At 39.7% G+C, this 16,522-nt stretch overlaps 3 protein-coding genes and 1 non-coding gene across 5 annotated transcripts; 3 read left to right on the forward strand and 1 right to left on the reverse strand.

Annotated features, from left to right (window-relative positions):
• Positions 1–3,629: 3,629 nt before the first annotated feature.
• Positions 3,630–8,226, forward strand: LOC103943656 (pentatricopeptide repeat-containing protein At3g06920). 2 transcript variants are annotated; one of them, XR_001952899.2, is made up of 4 exons: positions 3,630–3,809; positions 4,340–4,413; positions 4,573–7,396; positions 7,862–8,226. XR_001952899.2 is itself a non-coding variant. In XM_009353986.2 (3 exons), exons 2-3 carry the CDS (start codon positions 4,395–4,397, stop codon positions 7,203–7,205), a joined length of 2,652 nt encoding a protein of 883 aa, XP_009352261.2. In that variant the 5' UTR covers positions 3,630–3,809; positions 4,340–4,394; the 3' UTR covers positions 7,206–7,655. The 2 variants fall into 2 exon arrangements, 1 of the variants encoding a protein (XP_009352261.2); XM_009353986.2 differs by lacking the exon at positions 7,862–8,226 and having other exon boundaries at positions 4,573–7,655.
• Positions 8,227–9,341: 1,115 nt separating this feature from the next.
• On the forward strand, positions 9,342–11,056 carry LOC125471474 (TOG array regulator of axonemal microtubules protein 2-like). The gene is made up of 5 exons (XM_048571893.1): positions 9,342–9,704; positions 9,791–9,897; positions 9,981–10,128; positions 10,242–10,436; positions 10,542–11,056. Exons 1-5 carry the CDS (start codon positions 9,489–9,491, stop codon positions 10,830–10,832), a joined length of 957 nt encoding a protein of 318 aa, XP_048427850.1. The 5' UTR covers positions 9,342–9,488; the 3' UTR covers positions 10,833–11,056.
• Positions 11,057–11,270: 214 nt separating this feature from the next.
• LOC103943655 lies at positions 11,271–14,077 on the reverse strand. Its single transcript, XM_009353985.3, has 4 exons — positions 12,865–14,077; positions 12,527–12,786; positions 11,941–12,150; positions 11,271–11,747 (listed from the first exon to the last, which is right to left on the reverse strand). The coding sequence occupies exons 1-4, from the start codon at positions 14,051–14,053 to the stop codon at positions 11,616–11,618; spliced, it is 1,791 nt and encodes a 596-aa protein (XP_009352260.2). The 5' UTR covers positions 14,054–14,077; the 3' UTR covers positions 11,271–11,615.
• Positions 14,078–15,419: 1,342 nt separating this feature from the next.
• LOC125471696 lies at positions 15,420–15,614 on the forward strand. Its single transcript, XR_007253787.1, has one exon. It is a non-coding gene; the product is annotated as a U2 spliceosomal RNA (small nuclear RNA).
• Positions 15,615–16,522: the final 908 nt, after the last annotated feature.

The following is a 16,522-nucleotide window of genomic DNA, read 5'->3' on the forward strand; positions in this document are numbered from 1 at the left end:
CACGCGCGGAAGCTAAAGAAAGTAATGTAAAAAGTACGAATAATTTAAAAGCTAGCATACAAAGTACTAAGACAAGTGCTAGCATAAGTGAAACGCTAAGTTCAGAGCAAGACTACAGCAGTCCAAAGAAAATGATACGACAATAGTACACCCGAAGGTGACCCTACAATGGTGAGTATCTGTCAGAAATGCCGGGACGCCCTCTGGGAAAACCACCGAACTTGTTAGACCACTAGAACCTGGAGAGGCGCAAAAACAAAGGCGTGAGTGGGCAAAAACAAAGCTCTTTGAAAACCATTTAACAAAATACATTCTAACCCCTCGCCGTAAAACCTGTATACTTCCCAGAAAAATAAACATATATACGTATGTATAAATATGCCAAACATGCTCAAGGGTATACCAATCATGCTCAAGAATGTGCCATGTCAAAGCCTCATAATGATATGCAAGTGCTCAGGTATAAATCACATCAATAACATAACATCTGGCAGCTGGAGTCACCTAACGTGACCTGTACGGCTGCATATAGAGCTCAAATCTCAACACAATAACTGAACAACTGAACCTGCCCACGAGTCGGAACCACCTAAAGTGGTCTGTACGACAGGACTGGGTGTAACGTATATGTACGCTCTAGTGCTACGATCACGTGAAGGCTGTGCGAATAATCGCGAGTCACCTACGAGTCGGAACCACCTAATGTGGTCTGTACGACAAGCCTGTGCACCTAGCTTGGATCCAAGCTGAGCATGGGGTGCAGGAGGTGAACATCACGTGAAGGACTGTGCCCTGCTCAGGGCGGGAGCACTAACACCGGGGGTGCAGGTTATGAGCTCTCTAAGCATCTCGAACTACTGCTGAATGTAAATATGAATAACATTTACCTGGCACTTACCTGTGCGTCCACAGCACCCAATACGCATATATATATGTATGCCACTACTAATGCATGTGATGATGCATAAACGACAATCATATGGTGCATGGCATAAAACAAATAACCCTTTTTATTTAATTTCTGGGAATATAAATGTATATAGGTATATACGGAAAACCAAAAGCCCACTCACTGGTAAGTGGAAGGGTCGTAGCCCCCTGCCTCGAGTGTGCATGCTCGTCCTCGGGATACGAATCACCTATATGCGAAATAGCTATGAAAACGTTAATTTAAAAGCACATAACCAACTTCTCGTAATAACTTCTCATACATTGCTCAAAATGGACAATTGAATACACCAACGTGCTCTACACAACCTCAGGATCACAACCATACTTTTAGAATAATTTTCCTCCGCCGCACGCGCCCCCACGCCGGCCAAGGCACGGCCACACGCGCCGGCCACGCGCAGGCACGTGCGGTGCACACTGACGGCGTCAACTGACGCCGTTAGGAATATTCCGTTAGTTTTGACAGATTCCGTTAACAGCGTCAGGAATATTCCGTCAGATTTGACGGAATATTCCGTCACCTTCTCCGGCGAGACTCCGGCGCCGGAAAACTGGGAAAACTTCAAACTTCATTTTCTCACTCGTTTCTCAACCAATTTTCATGATTTTTGAACCAAAATGAAGCTTAGGACTAGTAGAATCACGATATACCACTTTTAAAAGCTAAAAACCACGCGATCATACCTGTCCACACAATCCAAAACCGGCCAACTTCGAACCAAGCTATCCCGACGTCCAAACTCGTCCAACGAAGCACTCCGAGGCTTCTTGGGACCTCACTAAGACATCTACAAGCTTCAAAATCCCAAAAACATGCTAGATTAAGTTTGCATGAATAATACTCAAATCGGCCATTGTCGAATCGACGTGAAAACGTAGGATTTCTCACCTGAAAATGGTATGGTTGCACTCGCACGAGCTTCACGAGTTCGAAGGTGTCCTTAGTTTCCTCGTTCAGTGATGGTTTGAGGGGTTTTGGGTTTGTCCGTACAAGTTTGAAGGAAGAAGAAGAAATGGGAGCACGGGAGAGAGAGAGAGAGACAGACAGGGAAAGACAGAGGGAGAGGGAAACACGGGAGAGAAAGACAGGGTGTGTGAGTGTGTGACCCTACGCTCGCCAACACCACACAAAACAACACTAAACGTAAACGAAACGAACTAGGGGTAGAGTCGTAATTTCACACGTACGTTAATATGAATTTTGGGACGGGATGTCACATATTTGCATTTGTGCCCATGTGTTTATTGTCACGTGACATTGTATAATTAATCAATGATAGAAAAATTACATATGGTATATGTTTTATGGCTAAACTTTGTATCATATATTCATATTTTTAGTTTGTACCACTTTTAATTTGCAGCCTTTTTTTAAATTTGTAGTATTTTCTTCTTAGTTTTAATTTGTACCCATGTATTAATTTCTTTTTGAGCCCATATTTTTTAAAATTTCATTTGTACTCATATTTTTTTAATCTTTTATTTGTACCCTAATATATTTATAATGTACCCATTCTTGTACCACTTTGTTATAAGTGAAAAGTACCAATTTTTTTTTAACACTATGTCAATCAAAATGTTTGAATTTTTTTATTGTAGCCGTTTCTAATAGTATTATAATGAGAGATTTTAAATTTATAGGATTATAAATCTCATAAAATATCAAACAATTAATGTCAAAACTATAAAACTATAAATACTAATAGTAATATAATGAGGTATACAAAGTCAAGGGACTTTGATCAAACTTTGAATACCATTTAAGGTTTTAGTCAAAGAGTGTTAGAGATTAGGAACCGCATCCAAAGTATCCTTTTATAAAATGACTATGTAAGCATAATAAGATTTTAAAAGAGAAAATCCGCAAATATTAAGAAAAATGATATTATCACTAGGCAATTCAACCACATCAAATTTAGTAACAATTATTGAATTGTTTTGTTGTAGATGAAACTAAAGGAAGCCAATACGGTGGATGAGAAACCTAATGTTCTTCACCTAATGACACTTATGCAATCATCCTAATTGACTCTCAAACCAACTAAGGGCTTACCAATCATCTTATTTCCAACTAAGGGCTTACCAGGTGATTGAGAAGGATTTGAAAAAATCAAGGTATTATGCAACTGCACTGCAAGAAAGGAAAATGATCCCTAATTGACAAAAACCCCAAAATATATAGAAAACGAAACTTTAAAATCCATAATTGACAAAGAGTATGGGGTGCGAGGGTAATATTAGAAAATAAGTATGGTGTGTTAAGATAAATTTTAATTAAAAAGATAGATATGAGGCGTATAAAGCACGTGGGTTGTGGTCAACAAATTATGGAGTGTATTTACCAAAAAAAAAAAAAGGTTTAATTGGATTAATAGTTTATGTGATAATAAGATAGTTGGAAGATAGCCCTGTGGTAAAAAAAAAAATAGAATTTAAGCTTATATTATAAAGTTTGTTAGGATTTAAGACAAAAAATGAAAATTCCATCAAATTTTTGTTAATTATTAGCACGTGAGCTAGCCCCACATGTTAACAATTAACAGAAGGTCCATTTTAGCCTAATATTTGTATGAAGAGTTGATCAATTTTGAATATAAATCCTAACAAACTTTACCACAAGAGCTTAAATCTCTTTATTTATTTATTTATTATTTTTACCACATCTATCTTCCAACTACCGACTGTCAATCCAAATAGATAACAGAACAATACGCCGCCGTATATGTTCCTGTACCGAAACGCCGTGTTTTAGCACTATTTTCGTGCCATCGTCTTTTGCTCTTCTGATTTCCGTAGCAGATTTTGGGTTTAAACCTTAAACCCTAAACCTCCATTGCCCTGCGCTTCAAGATTGGCCGGTACGTGAATTTACAAGTACATAATATCTGTCAGAATTTGTTCTTCGGTTGATTGCGTGCTATTTTGTACTCTGAAATGTTCGGAATTTCGTGTTTCTGCAATCAAGCTCGGCCCTCACCAATGAATTAATTCCAATTTTCTCATGCTTTCTCATCAAATTTGAAAAATGCATGCAAAATCTCAAATATAGATCATTGGTTCCTAGTTCCTATGCATTCATATGAGTTTGCACATTAAAGTTGTAGGAAGCGTGGGACGTTCTTCCTTAATTCAACATTGTAGCTCAAGTGGTTACGAGCGTTAACCCGTGCAATCGGGGGTTCTGTGTTCGATTCCCCTGGCCCAGTATATAAAAAATATAACTAATATTGAGCTGTGTTCCTCTTGGCAGATGTTTTCATTTGCTTACTGGATTGCGCTTTTGGTGTTTACTATTTATGTCCCAATGTTTACACAACTTAGCTTACACTGTGTGATGTTTAAGTAGCGGTTTTCTGACATGGGTTATGTCTTAAACTTATTGAATTAGATATTTGGAAGGCAAAGAGCATACACGGTGATAGATTGGGCATGCATTTGTGAAGATGCTCCTAAGACAACAAGGTAATCTTGACTCGCATAGATTGTTTATTCTCGATTGAGTGAAGTGTTTTGGACTTTGGTATATTCATTGATCAGATAGATAATATATTCACAAGTCTCTTTGGCTTCAATGATGTTCGTCAGTTATTACTATTTGCTTGATCTTTTTCCTTGTTGCAGTTGCAGGGATACGACATGGCTTTCATTTGAACATTTACACATTTTCGAAAAGGTTTTCATCCTTGTCAAATGAGCCTCCGTCTGAAGAGAAAGTTGTGTCTTCGATTGATGTGAGACAAGTAGTTGATGATGTGTGCCGAGTCTTGGAGCGTGGTCCTTGGGGACCCCCCCTTGAGAATGCTCTATCGGCGCTTGACAAAACGCCTCAATCAGAATCAGTTATTGGAGTTTTAAGGAGGTTGAAAGATGTCAGTTTAGCACTTAATTATTTTCGGTGGTGTGAGAAACAAACTGACCAAGCACACTGTCCCGAAGCATACAATTCACTTCTCATGGTCATGGCCAGGAGTAGAAATCTTAATTATTTGGAACAGGTCCTGGAAGAAATGAGTGTAGCAGGAATTGGCCCATTTAATACCACATGTATTGAGTTAGTTGTGAGCTGTATCAGGTCACAGAAGCTGAAAGATGGTTTCAATCTACTGCAAACAATGAGGAAGTTCAAATTCCGCCCAGCATTTTCAGCCTATACAACTCTTATCGGGGCTTTGTCTACAGTTCCTGAATCTGATCTCATGCTGACTCTCTTTCATCAAATGCAGGAGCTAGGTTATGAAGTTACTGTGCATTTATTTACAACTATTATTCGTGTATTTGCCAAGGAAGGACGAGTTGATGCTGCCCTCTCCTTGTTGGATGAGATGAAGAGCAACTCTTTTAGTGCAGATGTTGTGCTTTATAATGTCTGTATAGATTGCTTTGGCAAGGTCGGTAAGGTGGATATGGCCTGGAAATTCTTTCATGAAATGAGAATGCATGGCTTGGTGCCTGATGATGTGACGTATACTAGCATGATAGGAGTTCTCTGCCAAGCTGCGAGACTAGACGAAGCGGTGGAGCTATTTGAGGAGATGGACAGACATAGGAAAGTGCCTTGTGTGTATGCGTATAACACCATGATCATGGGCTATGGCTCTGCTGGAAGGTTTGAGGAAGCATACAGCTTGTTTGAGAGGCAAAGAAGAAAGGGGTGCATTCCGAGTGTGATTGCATATAATTGTGTTCTCACCTGCCTAGGGAAGAAGAGACGAGCAGTAGAAGCGTTAAGGGTTTTTGATGAGATGAAGAAAGATGCAGCTCCCAATCTTCCAACTTATAACATTCTAATAGACATGCTTTGTAAGGCTGGTAACCTCAAGGATGCTCTGCAGGTTCGGGATGCCATGAAAGAAGCTGGCTTATATCCTAATGTTATGACTGTAAACATAATGATTGATCGACTCTGTAAAGCTCAAAAACTTGATGATGCTAGTTCTATATTTGAAGGAATGGATCACAAAGTCTGCACACCAGATGCAGTTACATTTTGTTCTCTTATAGATGGCTTGGGAAAACAAGGAAGAGTAGATGATGCCTATAGGCTTTATGAAAAGATGCTGGACGCTGATCAGACTCCAAATGCCATTGTATACACATCCCTCATCAGGAACTTCTTCAAATGTGGCAGGAAGGAGGATGGTCACAAAATATACAAAGAAATGCAGCGTAGGGGCTGTTCTCCTGATCTCATGCTTCTTAATACCTATATGGATTGTGTTTTAAAGGCCGGAGAAATTGAAAAGGGTAGATCTTTGTTTGGGGAGATTAAGACTCAAGGATTCATTCCTGATGTGCGAAGTTATTCAATCTTAATTCATGGCCTTGTAAAAGGAGGTTTTGCACATCAAACATATGAATTATACTATGCAATGAAGGATCAAGGCTGTGTATTGGACACCCGTGCTTACAACGCCATCATTGATGGATTCTGCAAAAGTGGAAAGGTGAATAAAGCATACCAGCTTCTGGAGGAAATGAAAACTAAGGGTCACCAACCCACCGTCGTTACTTATGGTTCTGTCATTGATGGTCTTGCCAAGATTGACAGGCTTGATGAAGCATACATGCTTTTTGAAGAAGCAAAGTCAAAAGGAGTAGAACTGAATGTAATCATTTATAGTAGTCTTGTTGATGGGTTTGGGAAGGTAGGTAGAATAGATGAAGCATATCTAGTCATGGAAGAGTTGATGCAGAAAGGTTTGTCACCTAACGTTTACACATATAATTGCTTGCTTGATGGACTTGTGAAAGCTGGTGAAATTGATGAAGCAATTGTCTGCTTTCAATCGATGAAAGATATGAAATGTACACCCAACCATGTAACGTATAGCATTCTCATAAATGGTCTTTGTAGGGTTAGAAAATTCAATAAGGCTTTTGTATACTGGCAAGAGATGAAGAAACAAGGGTTAAACCCTAATACAATCACCTACACTACCATGATCTCTGGACTTGCAAGGGCTGGGAACATAAGGGATGCTAGTGGGCTTTTTGAGAAGTTTAAGGCCAGTGGTGGCATTCCCGATTCTGCTTGTTATAATGCTATGATAGAAGGGTTGAGCAATGCAGAAAGGGCAATGGACGCATATACACTTTTTGAGGAAACTCGGCGGAAAGGTTGTAATATTCATTCCAAGACATGTGTTGTTCTGTTGGATGCCTTGCACAAGGCTGAATGCCTTGAGCAGGCAGGAATTGTTGGTGCTGTTCTTCGAGAAACTGCAAAGTCTCAACATGCGTCAAGATCATGGTAAAGTCGTGTGTCATGCAATTTACTGGAGGGATTTAGATGTGTCGTACTCAGTGAGTGGTGACACACAACTGACACAAGGTGCCTTCTCGTTCATTCACGTTGACAGAGAAAATATTGGGAAACGAGAGATTTTTTTCCTGAAAGGTCTTCGTCTCATCAATTTCTTAACAAGATTGAAGGCACTCTGTGGAGGTAATGAGACTTCAAATGGAGTTACTGAAATTCTATACATGTATCTGCAAAAAGAGTCATGACTTTAGGGAGCATGCCAACATGTTATTCCTCTGATTCACATTTGATAAAATGCTTTGATGAATTGAATGTTCGGGTTGTAACTTTTAAAATATTGGATTCTACTGTGTTGTACACGGTAAGGTAAACAAAAGCTGGGTGAATGACGTGCATGCATGATATGCACAATAGCTGGGTGAAATATGCATTTTTTTTCTGGCAAATATTGGCTTTTTTTCTTTCCCATTTTTCCTGTTGATGTGCTTCTGGCAGATTTTCGATTTCAGTGATTCTGAATTCTCAAAACAAACATTCATGTAATGATCTTGTGCAGCAAGTGTTCTATTTGCAACTCATATGCATCCCTTTTCATAATTTCTCAAGTTCCACAGGTACTTGCATTTGACTAAATACTTGTGGATGCAGGTATAGAGTATCAAATATGCAGGATGTCGAAGAAACCGAGTTATAATTGTAGCATTAACTTCAGTAGCAGTTATTCAGGAGCATGAGTTTAGCTTCGAGAACCATCGATGCTTTAATATAGTGTTTTGCCAATTGTTCAGGTTACCTGGTTCAGTTGAGAATTGCAGATGTGTGTTGGGAGTTGATGACCCTCACTGGTGGACGCCCGCCTCCCCAGCCATGAGAGGACCTTTATCGTTTGTTACAGTAGATGAAATCAAACTTTTGACCTAGAGAGCAAATTTTTGTGCTGTATGGCGAATTGCCTGTGTTGAATATGGTTGTTGGGCGCGCATACTGGTGAATAACCACACATTTTCCCTTCATATGAGTATGGTCTCTTATTTCGCAATTCAAAATGCTTTACAGTTTTTGTTATATAACTATGTAAGGGGCATACATTGCGGATTTGATGATCATCATCATTCTATATGCTGCTGGAAATTGTGAAAGTTGAACCTGCTTCATACATTGATCAGTTTGATTTGGAGGGTTTTTGAAATTTAATTGATTGCTTACCCCGTACCCTTGGGGGATATTGTGTCCCACCTCTCATGTGCGGCCCAAGACACAAGATTTCGGGTGCCTGGCCCTTACATGCGAGAGGGTCTTTTGTTTGAACACAAGACTAAGGGCAAAGACAGGGGTGGGACCAGAGAGTGGGCCATGGTCAGCCTGCAAATCAGAGAAGTACGTAGGAATTGCATAATTTGGATGCCGGATCAAAGAAGAGGGAAATTTTTTGTTTCAAAGTCGGAGGAATATTGTAATTCGATCATCGAACTTCAGAATTTCTCCTTACCCTAGGCCCCCAGACGGCAATTGCCTTTTCTCATGAGGACTTCCATAGTAAAAAACATCAACGTCATGCCACGTATCTTAGGGGGTGGATTTAATTGAGAATTTGAGAGAGTTTAATGGATTTATAAATCCATGGATTTTTATGGAGTTTAATTGATTTGTAGAGATTCTATATAAAATTTTGATTCAATTCTCTCGAAATCTCATATGGAGATGTGAGATTTGTGGATGCTTAAAATACACTACGAAATCTCTTCAATTCCATCTAATTCCTTAACTTTCTCAAAGTCTTTAAAATCAATTTCTAATTGAATACACCTAGAATGTTATAAACTTCTTTAAAATCCTAATTGAATACACCCAGATTTTTAAGGATTTTAATAAACTATCTTAAAATTCTAATTGAATACACTTTGAATTTCAGAGAATCGCTTAAAATCCTGATTGAATACTCCTAAATTCATTAAAAGAATTAAAATCTTATAAAATCTCAATTGAATACATCCGATTTAATACAGCGGACTCACCAGAGTATAATCCGTTTTGTTGAATGTGACCGTTACAAAGGGGAAAGATCCAACGGAGCTTTCTACGGCTTTTCAAAATTTAAAATTTAAAATTAAAAGGTAAACAAACAATTTCTTCACCTACTTTCTTTATCTCTATCACACACACACCAACCCTCATTCATCATCGAAACCCAGAGATTTTCAATCTCAATCTCACATCTCTTTCTCTCTCTCTTCTATCTTCTTTGCTCCATCACCGCGTTCGGTCTCCGATTTCAATGGCAATGGCTCTCAGACCCATCGACAATGCTCTCCCAACCACACCGGAAAGACCCAAAAAGCAAACCAAAGTTGCTGTTCCAATGCAAAAGCAGCAATCCGGCCTCGTAAATGACGAAAATCAGGCTCCGCTTCCTGCAACCGCGGATTCCGCCATCGATTACATCTCCTCTGAGAATCTCAAACCCTTCTCAGACCCGGATCTCAAGATCCAGGTAATTCTCTATCTCATCGGATGTCCCTTGCACGCGAATTCGACTCCCTTCGCCTGTGTATTAAAGTAATTTATTTGAAATTTCAGAGCTTGAGTGAGGGATTGGAATCAAAGGATTGGGTGAAGGTGTGTGAGTCTCTGAACAATGTTAGGCGTTTTGCACTCCACCACTCTGCTCTTCTGGCTCCTACTCTGTGAGTGCTTTTCTTCCTTGTTCCAACATTCGATTCTCTTCTGTAACAAGTCCACTAAAACGACGTCATTTTTGTATGGGCAGAGAGAATGTTGTAGTGGTGCTGGTGAAGGCAATGAAGAATCCGAGAAGTGCCTTAATCAAGACCTCGATTATGGCTTCTTCCGACATCTTCACCGCCTTTGGTGATGGTTTACTTGACTCCGCATCCTCTAATGCATTTGACCAATTGGTGTGTACCCAAACTTTTCTTGTTTTCTTAAATTTAGGGATCGTTTGACAACAATTTCGTTTTCATTTTTTTATGTTCTGATGAACGGCTTGGATTGTTCAATGGGTTCACAGCTGCTGCAATTGTTGCTCAAGGCATCTCAAGACAAACGTTTTGTGTGTGAAGAAGCAGACAGGGCACTGAGCTCGATGGTGCAGTCCTTGACCCCTCTTCCTCTGCTTCAGAAGCTCCGAGCTTACGCTTCCCATGGCAACCCTAGAGTCAGGGCCAAAGCTGCCATTTCCATCGCATCTTGTGTCGCCAAGATGGTATATACTATGAAACCAAAATGTTCTCTTGAGTTTTGACGTTGGACATGCCATTTTTCTTGTTAACCTTGTTACGGAAAATGGGATTTTGGTACCGATTTTCAGGGCCTTGAAGGAATGAAGGATTATGGGCTGGTTTCTCTGGTGCAAATGGCTGCAGATTTGTTGAATGATAGGCTGCCTGAGGCGAGAGAAGCAGCGCGGGGAATCGTAATGTCGGTATACAATGCCTATACAGAGAATGAAGAGGAGAAGCTGCGGGAGAATGAAGAGGAGAAGTTGCGGGAAAATGAAGAGGAGAAACCGGAGAAGCAGCAGATTTGGCTAAACTTTTGCCAGTCTAATTTGTCAACGATTCATGCTCAGTCCATGGTCAAAATTACTTCTTCTCAGTAGAAAGGTTAGAAGAAGACGGTGGATTAGGGTTTGGGTTTTGCTGGTGGTAGAAGCTATAGTGGGAGTGCTCGTTTGGTTTGTGATTCTGCTGGTAACCTTTTAGCTGCAGTTAGAGTTTGAGAGTGCTACGAATTTACATCTTCCAGCTTCGTCTAAAAGCTGTTTTTCCGTTGTTGATGAATTTCTTCGTTTAATAAAATTTTCGTTCTTGATAACATCAGAAATAGCGAAAGAGTTGCAGAACGGTAGTAATTTACCGGCAGTGCAAGTAACCAAACCAAACCCTCTCCGACTCTCTCAAAGAATATCTTTGAGATCTACAGGGAAGCAAGCGGGCGGTTATATACAGGGCGACTCAAAGACTTCGCTGTAAAGAAATTTTCAGCTGTGTTCTGGTGTCTGCGATTAGAACGTGCCACAATGAAAGTCAGCAATTAATTTCACCAAAAATCGAAATCATTTAAGCTCTATTCCCACAATATATTGTCTCTCAGTACGAACAAATACATGGATTCCTACATTTGAACTATTTCCTATTCATTTGAAAGAAGAGAAATATCATAAGACAGAAATACGAAAATCTCTATAACTGCCTTTCACTATATTTTCCTACAACGGGGTCATTCAACGCTTCCCTTGCACGTTACCAAAACCACGAGGAGACCTTCACTTGAGATCAGCAGACCCAAGCCATCGTAATATCAGGAATGTGACAGAACTCTGAAACCAAAAGCAATCCTGATTGGCAGAAGAACTCTGAAAGAGGAAAAAAGTCTAAGCACTTCACTCTTGTTCAACCAGAGAGCGCAACGCTGTCTCAACTTCTTCAAAAGGTTGCCCGGCATACAGCTGAAGCTGCCCTCTCTTCACAAAAATCAGCTTCATGTTATCTGACTTTATGGCTTTGCGAAGTTCCTGCAAAACATAAAGTTGCTTTATCATCTTAACACTGATGACTTGAATGAAGGAAAATGCATGTCTAATGGGAAAAAATTATATTTTGAACACTTTTAAGAGTTGAAACGCCGACTCCGTTGTGCTCATGCAATGTTCAGCAGCTTCAGACTCATAAATATTGAATTTTGTGAAATCAAATTAGAATTATTACTTTGTTTGGTAAAGGAACAATATCAGCCCTGAAATCACCCAGATCTTCGAAAAAAGTTTCCAACAGTATACAGAAGTTATTGGCATCAGTGCGGTGTTCGAAAGCGACAGTATAGGAAAAATCACTCTTGCTTTGGTGCTGAGAACTGAGCTTTAAGGTATAGAGTCCGCCTTGCCCCTCACTACCAGAACCTCTACGGATCATAATAACCTGACATTGGATACATAGCAATTTGATGGTTAGTTGTAGACAAAAAGCTTACCCAAATACCAAAATAAGACACAAAAAGAAGAGCTTATTGATCCGATAAGTAAAACTTGTGAACGTAATTCATAACGGAGCATAAAAGGGAAAATATACAGCTAAAATGGCATAACTATAGAATGAGTGACTGAATCATAAAGCATAAGATAAAGATTGCAAGTATCCATTTTATGATAGCATCAATGAGTCCTTAAAGTTAAATAGTTGGCTAAGATGGTTTGGTCAAATGCAACAAAGTTCAATTGCTAAACAGGCAGCACAACTTATAAAAAATAAAATAAAATAAAATAAGTAAAGATAGAAAATTAAGAAAAGTTTATACCAGAACATAAGCAAGATCCAACCACCACGGATCAATATCATTCTTTGATCGATTGCCACTGACTTTGTTAGCCACTGGTTCCTTTTCAGCTTCTTTGTTTTTTGAACTGCTATTTACACTCAATGCAGCATTATCACCAGATTTTATGGTAGGTTCCTGAATTTCTTTCTTTGAGGGAGATTTTTTCTTCCCCAACGCCCTTGATTTTCTTGACTTTACCCCTTCAGAGGACTTTCCTCGTCTTGTCTTCTGGACGGTACCTACAAAGTTTAACAAATTAACAAAAGAGCCAAACTAACAACAAAGTATGCAGTTTTTGTGCAATTCAAAAGCTTTACCATTTTGTGGCTCAAAAGTTCCAGCTCCTATGTCCTTTCCGCTATCCATACTCCGAGTTCCTTTCTCCAAATGTTTCCCGTCATTTTGCAACAACTTGGGTTCGTCCTCTACGGTCTTGGAAACACCTTGTCCAATATCACTCTTTTGCCGGTTTTCATCATTATCCGAATCCAACAATTCTTTACCATCACTACCAACACTTGCATCTCCCGCCACTGTATCTACACCGCCCGGATCTCTCTTTATCCTCCTAGATTCACCATGCTCATCCAAACCCCCAAACCCCTTGGGATTGCTTTTCGCCTCGGCCTTAAACTTGACCTTTTTCTTAAACAGCAATGTCCCATCCTCCTCTTTAGAATTCCCAGCTTCTACATTCTCATTCTTTTCCATATGACTCACATATGGACCCTGCAACTTCTCCCTTTTAGAATTCAAACTCCTCTGCAACCTAACCAACCGCTCTCCGACCTCTTTTTCGATACCTATTCTATTCCTTGCATCAGAAACATCATCTTCATCACCAATACTTCCCTTCTTCAACTCCCTTTTCTCCGACTTTCGTGCTTCCCTCGCCATTGCTCTAATTTCCTCTATCCTCTCGTCCAATTGTATCTCGTCCAAATAAATCACATTGCCCAATTCAGACTCAACATTCGAATACAAAGCCTTCCCTTTCGATTTGCTTAAAGTTTTCGACTTCCCAGTTTCCTGATCAGGATTATCATTTCCCAGCAACCAAACGGTAAAAAAAGCCTGAAACAAATAAGCCCCAAACAAATACGCCCCAAATTTAAGGACGGACTTGGCAGAAAATTTACCAACAATGCCATTTTGCTCCGGGGTCGCCACAGACACGCTCAGTTCTTCAACTTTATCGCCTTCTGCGGCAACGACGTCGCTTCGGTCAGAGCTAAGTTCGGTGTTGGAGTCGTTCTCGGAAGGAGTTACCGGGGACTCAGTGGGAATTACAGGTTCCGTCGGGGGCAGTTCGGGAAGGAGAGGGGTTTTGGGTGGCGGGTGGGGTCGAGTTAGGGTTTTGAGGATTTTGGGGCGTAAATGGTTTCTCCGTCGGGTGGGTTTTGACGGTACGGAAACGGAGGCTGAGAGGATTGGTTTGACTGGTTTGGCGGTGGAGTGGATTGGGTGTGCGATGACAAGGGAGGTGGCGCAGTGCGCACCCGCCATTGGTGGTTCAAGAAAGGAAAGGAAATGCTGCTTTGGTTTGAATTTCAGCTGGAAAATGTATTTGGAGGGGCTGGTACGAGCCAATTTGCGCCATGTGTGAACGTTTGGGAACTTAGCAGGTGAAAGGTCAAAGATCGACTGAAGGATTGGTGTTGTCATATTGTGGGCCAATCTTTTCTTTTGTTGTGGCCCAATATTTTTGTTTCCTTTCAAGGGCGAGCCCATCTAATTTCTAAACCTAATCGACAGAAGAGCAGAATTCTCTCTTCTTTTAATCTCTCTCTCATTCTCTCTCCCGTATTTAAAGGGTTACGAATAAAACATGTCACATCTTGTGTTGACTTTTTTATAGAGAGAAGGACGAAGATGAAAGTGTGAAAGGAGGGGAGAGAAGGGGATAGAATTAGAAGGGGAGGAGAGGGAATGTGATAGAATTAGAAGGGAAGATAATCTCACTTATCGACAAAAGGACGAAAAAAGAAAAATCAAAGAGAGAATTCACTTTGTCAACTAAAGAGAATTCACTTTGTTAATCAAGTTAATGATGAATTCAATAAGTTTCTTACTGATTATAAGATGAAATTCACACGTCACTTTACGTAGTTGTTATTAGCTCCTTACCCTTGCTTATTCTCTTCAATGTAATGGCTACATAGTAGCTTTCCTTAAAGAGAACATCAAAAGAACATTGTGAAATGTCATGAACTTTATGTAGACCCGCCAAGTTTTATGAAGTTAGTATTAAGTTACAACTTAGTTTGAGATGATTACATGTATAAATGCACATTTACTATCTCTAATAGGAATCTTATATTTGAGGCACCCATTATATATTTCAAGTCAAATGTGAGAGGTTTTATTTAGAGTATAAAAAAAATAGGAAGTGAATAAAACGACAAAGAATTTTGTACCGAATTTGACACTATTTACTTTTGATGCATTAGAATGCGGTTGTGGATGGTGAAGTCCCAAATTATAGTGTAGCAATTAACAACCCAAGAATCGATCATTGGATGAGACCTAGCATCAACTTGGATGATAATAATGTTTTGTCAAGTTTATATGGAGTAAAAGAAATGAATTTTTTTAACAGAGTATATCAATTGCTTTGTAATTCGTCAGAATACATATGTAGAGTAGAAATTATCTTTGTTTAATCATAAACATTTGATCGCTATCCACAAATATATGTATATATAACCCCAATTCTGGCCAAATGTTAGTTCAAGTTCAGAGATGATCCACAAGTAGCAGCTCTCGGGGCAAAACGTTTTGCCTTTAAGAGTTAGAGTCCCACATCAACCGTGGAAGAGAATTGAGCAAGCAAACAGGCCTATAAAATGAACACCCCAACTTTGAACCAATCATACCTTTCTCGGCCTTTTGGCTAAGATCAAGTGTAGTATCTGTTCTTATCAGTTTAATATCTGATACGTGGATCAATGGTTCACACGATATTAAATTAATTTTTTTGGGAGGAAGGTCTACCACGGTAGCTTGCTGCTGGGATCTTTGCGTGTCGTCCGAGCGTTGCACTATTGCTTGGGCAGGCGCACTCCACCAAGTCAAGTTAAAGTTCTAATCACCGTTATTCAAAATTAGAAATTCCGTCTCAGAGGAAAAGTGTAAATTCCGTTTCAAAACCCAAATGAAAAAGAAAGCAGAAAACCCTATACAATTTCTTCTTACAAAAAATAGAGACCGGCAGATAGGATATGATCATATCGTTTGGGACCATACTCATTTGACCCATCTCGTTGAACAATTAGTCATTTGCAGAAACCGACGCCAGATCTGACCAGCGAAAGAGGAGAGATTTCAGTGAAGTCGAGCGCGGTTGTTGCAGAGGGGATGGAGGCCATGGTCCATGGAGATATCGAACAACAAGACTGTTGTCGTTGCCAACGGCGGTGGTGGCCAGGCTGTTGCCACCGGCGGCCACGGTTGCGATGTCGCTACAGCTGAAAGACGAAGAAGCTGAAGATAAAGAATTAGATTGTACTGAAAAAAACGACGGCTTAGCGCCATTGTCGGTGATGGCCGCATGCCTAAGGCGAAGAACGATATTTGGGCGGCTGCGTTCGGGAATTTTTTTAGAAAACTAATGAAAAGATTTGAATTATGATAAAAAGTAAAATAAATGGTAAAATAAATTGATTTTTTTAATATAAAAATATAATGTATAGTTAAAATAAATAGTATCAAAAGTCTTTCGTTAAAGTTGTTAATTTTTTTTTGTTTCCAGTTGGAGGTAAGGGTTCCTCATATGCTTTGGACAGTGTTGTGGCACAATTTGTGACGTGTCGAATCAAATGGGCAATGGAGTGGGCCCCGCGATGGCCATGTAGTCAGTTAATTGAAAAGGAGACGAAAAATGCGATGGATGTATGATATTGAAATGAAATTACGAGTCTGCGTAAAATTGTATGTTTTAATTATGAAATTGTAATGTTTTAAAGCTTAATGTTG

This window comes from the organism of the source record quoted next, unplaced genomic scaffold (genome assembly GCF_019419815.1).
Source record: "Pyrus x bretschneideri cultivar Hongxiangsu unplaced genomic scaffold, Pyrus_bretschneideri_v1 Contig6, whole genome shotgun sequence".
NCBI lineage: Eukaryota > Viridiplantae > Streptophyta > Magnoliopsida > Rosales > Rosaceae > Pyrus > Pyrus x bretschneideri.

Excerpts from the sequence above, each read along its gene's own strand:
- LOC125471474 (XM_048571893.1), top strand. The coding sequence starts at position 9,489 with ATGGCAATGGCTCTCAGACCCATCGACAATGCTCTCCCAACCACACCG. Across the intron at positions 9,705-9,790 it reads ACCCGGATCTCAAGATCCAG|AGCTTGAGTGAGGGATTGGA; the intron begins GTAATTCTCTAT and ends TTGAAATTTCAG. Across the intron at positions 9,898-9,980 it reads GCTCTTCTGGCTCCTACTCT|AGAGAATGTTGTAGTGGTGC; the intron begins GTGAGTGCTTTT and ends TTGTATGGGCAG.
- LOC103943655 (XM_009353985.3), bottom strand. The coding sequence starts at position 14,053 with ATGGCGGGTGCGCACTGCGCCACCTCCCTTGTCATCGCACACCCAATC. Across the intron at positions 12,151-12,526 it reads TGGATCTTGCTTATGTTCTG|GTTATTATGATCCGTAGAGG; the intron begins GTATAAACTTTT and ends ATCCAATGTCAG. Across the intron at positions 11,748-11,940 it reads TTGTTCCTTTACCAAACAAA|GAACTTCGCAAAGCCATAAA; the intron begins GTAATAATTCTA and ends TATGTTTTGCAG.